Source organism: Propithecus coquereli, unplaced genomic scaffold, assembly GCF_000956105.1.
Source record: "Propithecus coquereli isolate 6110/MARCELLA unplaced genomic scaffold, Pcoq_1.0 Scaffold161, whole genome shotgun sequence".
Taxonomy (NCBI): domain Eukaryota; kingdom Metazoa; phylum Chordata; class Mammalia; order Primates; family Indriidae; genus Propithecus; species Propithecus coquereli.
The window spans coordinates 873,614-874,990 of NW_012140636.1; the positions used below are offsets into that span (position 1 = coordinate 873,614).

A 1,377-nucleotide genomic window follows, 5' to 3' on the forward strand; every position below is an offset into this window, starting at 1 on the left:
TTTTTTAATGTGGCTACTGATAGATTTAAATTACACATGGGGCTCACATTTGTGGTTCTTACATTTGTCTACCGGAAAGCCCTGTTCTAGAAGCTATATTTTATATAAGGAAGTCAGATTTAGAAAGACAGATATTCTTCCTTTCATCTCTTTCCATTCCTATCTTCAAGGGCTAGAAAGTATTCTAAAGCTATTCATGTGTTCCAATAGTTAAATGACATCAGTTCTATGCAATGTAGATGTACACTTAATGGAAGGTGTATTTGACCATTGGTTGCGGTATTGACATATAGGGAACAGAGGGAATAAGGAAAAATGACACACAAATTAAGAATGAAAAAAGGGAACATGCTTCTATAGAAACTATAGAAAATGCCATTAAAAAGATCCTAGTACTAATATTTAGGAATTACATACTGTCATCTAGAATTATGCCGTGTCCTATATGGTTTCTTTGATGATAGCTGACTTTGAAAACCACTGATAGAAAGATAAAGTTAGTGATTTTTAACCTGAGGAACAAAATCTTATACCAATAGAATATCACCTGGTTTCTACGTCTTCCTCTTACACAGAATTCTCATTTGTGAAAGACGGGGTGAAATATTTCACATCATAAGCTCCTAGGACACAGAGAAGTTCTTTAAGCTCCTTTATGATGCCAGGGAGAATAATCTTTTTTTGCTAAAAAGTGATTGTCTCTTTTCCCCATCCCACTCCCATTTCCATGTTTATTTGTTTTGTTTTTCCGAAAAGACATATTTAATGCCCTGCTTAGATTTATTTTCTACTTACTCACTAAATAAGGAATAACACTGTTATGTTTTATATTTGAAATTGTAAGGTACATTTCTTTTTTCTTTTATTTTTAATTTAACTCTTTGTTTTACAGATGAGGGCAGAAGTGCAGTTGACCAAGCAGGTGGTGCACAGATTGTAATTGACCATTTAAGGTCACTGTGCAGTATAACAGATCCCGCCAGTGAGAAGCTCTTGACTGTCTTTTGTGGCATGCTGATGAACTATAGCAATGAGAATGGTAAACAACACTGAAAACTTGCTTTATCTCTGGGGGAAAAATTAAAAATCATATTTACTGCAGTGCAAAACACAAGTATTTGAAAATTGATGGACAAAGAATTCCTAAGTAGAATATAAAATTAATACGTAGCCAACATTAAATTGCTGTTTCAGAAATACAAAATGGTTAGTTTACTAAATGGGACTAGTTTCTGAAGGGTTGCCCAGGTTAATCAGTACCAAAACAACAACAACAAAAAACCTCAATGGTATGGTTTAAGCATTCTTACTATGAATATTTTAAAAATAAACAATATTTTTCACGTTCATTATATTAATACCAGGCATAGTTTGGAA

At 33.2% G+C, this 1,377-nt stretch overlaps 1 protein-coding gene across 1 annotated transcript in view; it reads left to right on the top strand.

Annotated features, from left to right (window-relative positions):
* Window positions 1–1,377, top strand: part of RAP1GDS1 (RAP1, GTP-GDP dissociation stimulator 1) — a 214,048-nt gene that overhangs the window by 135,740 nt on the left and 76,931 nt on the right. The window contains exon 6 of the mRNA XM_012641066.1: window positions 893–1,039. Within this exon, the coding sequence (XP_012496520.1) occupies window positions 893–1,039 (147 nt within the window). The remainder of the gene's footprint in view (window positions 1–892; window positions 1,040–1,377) is intronic.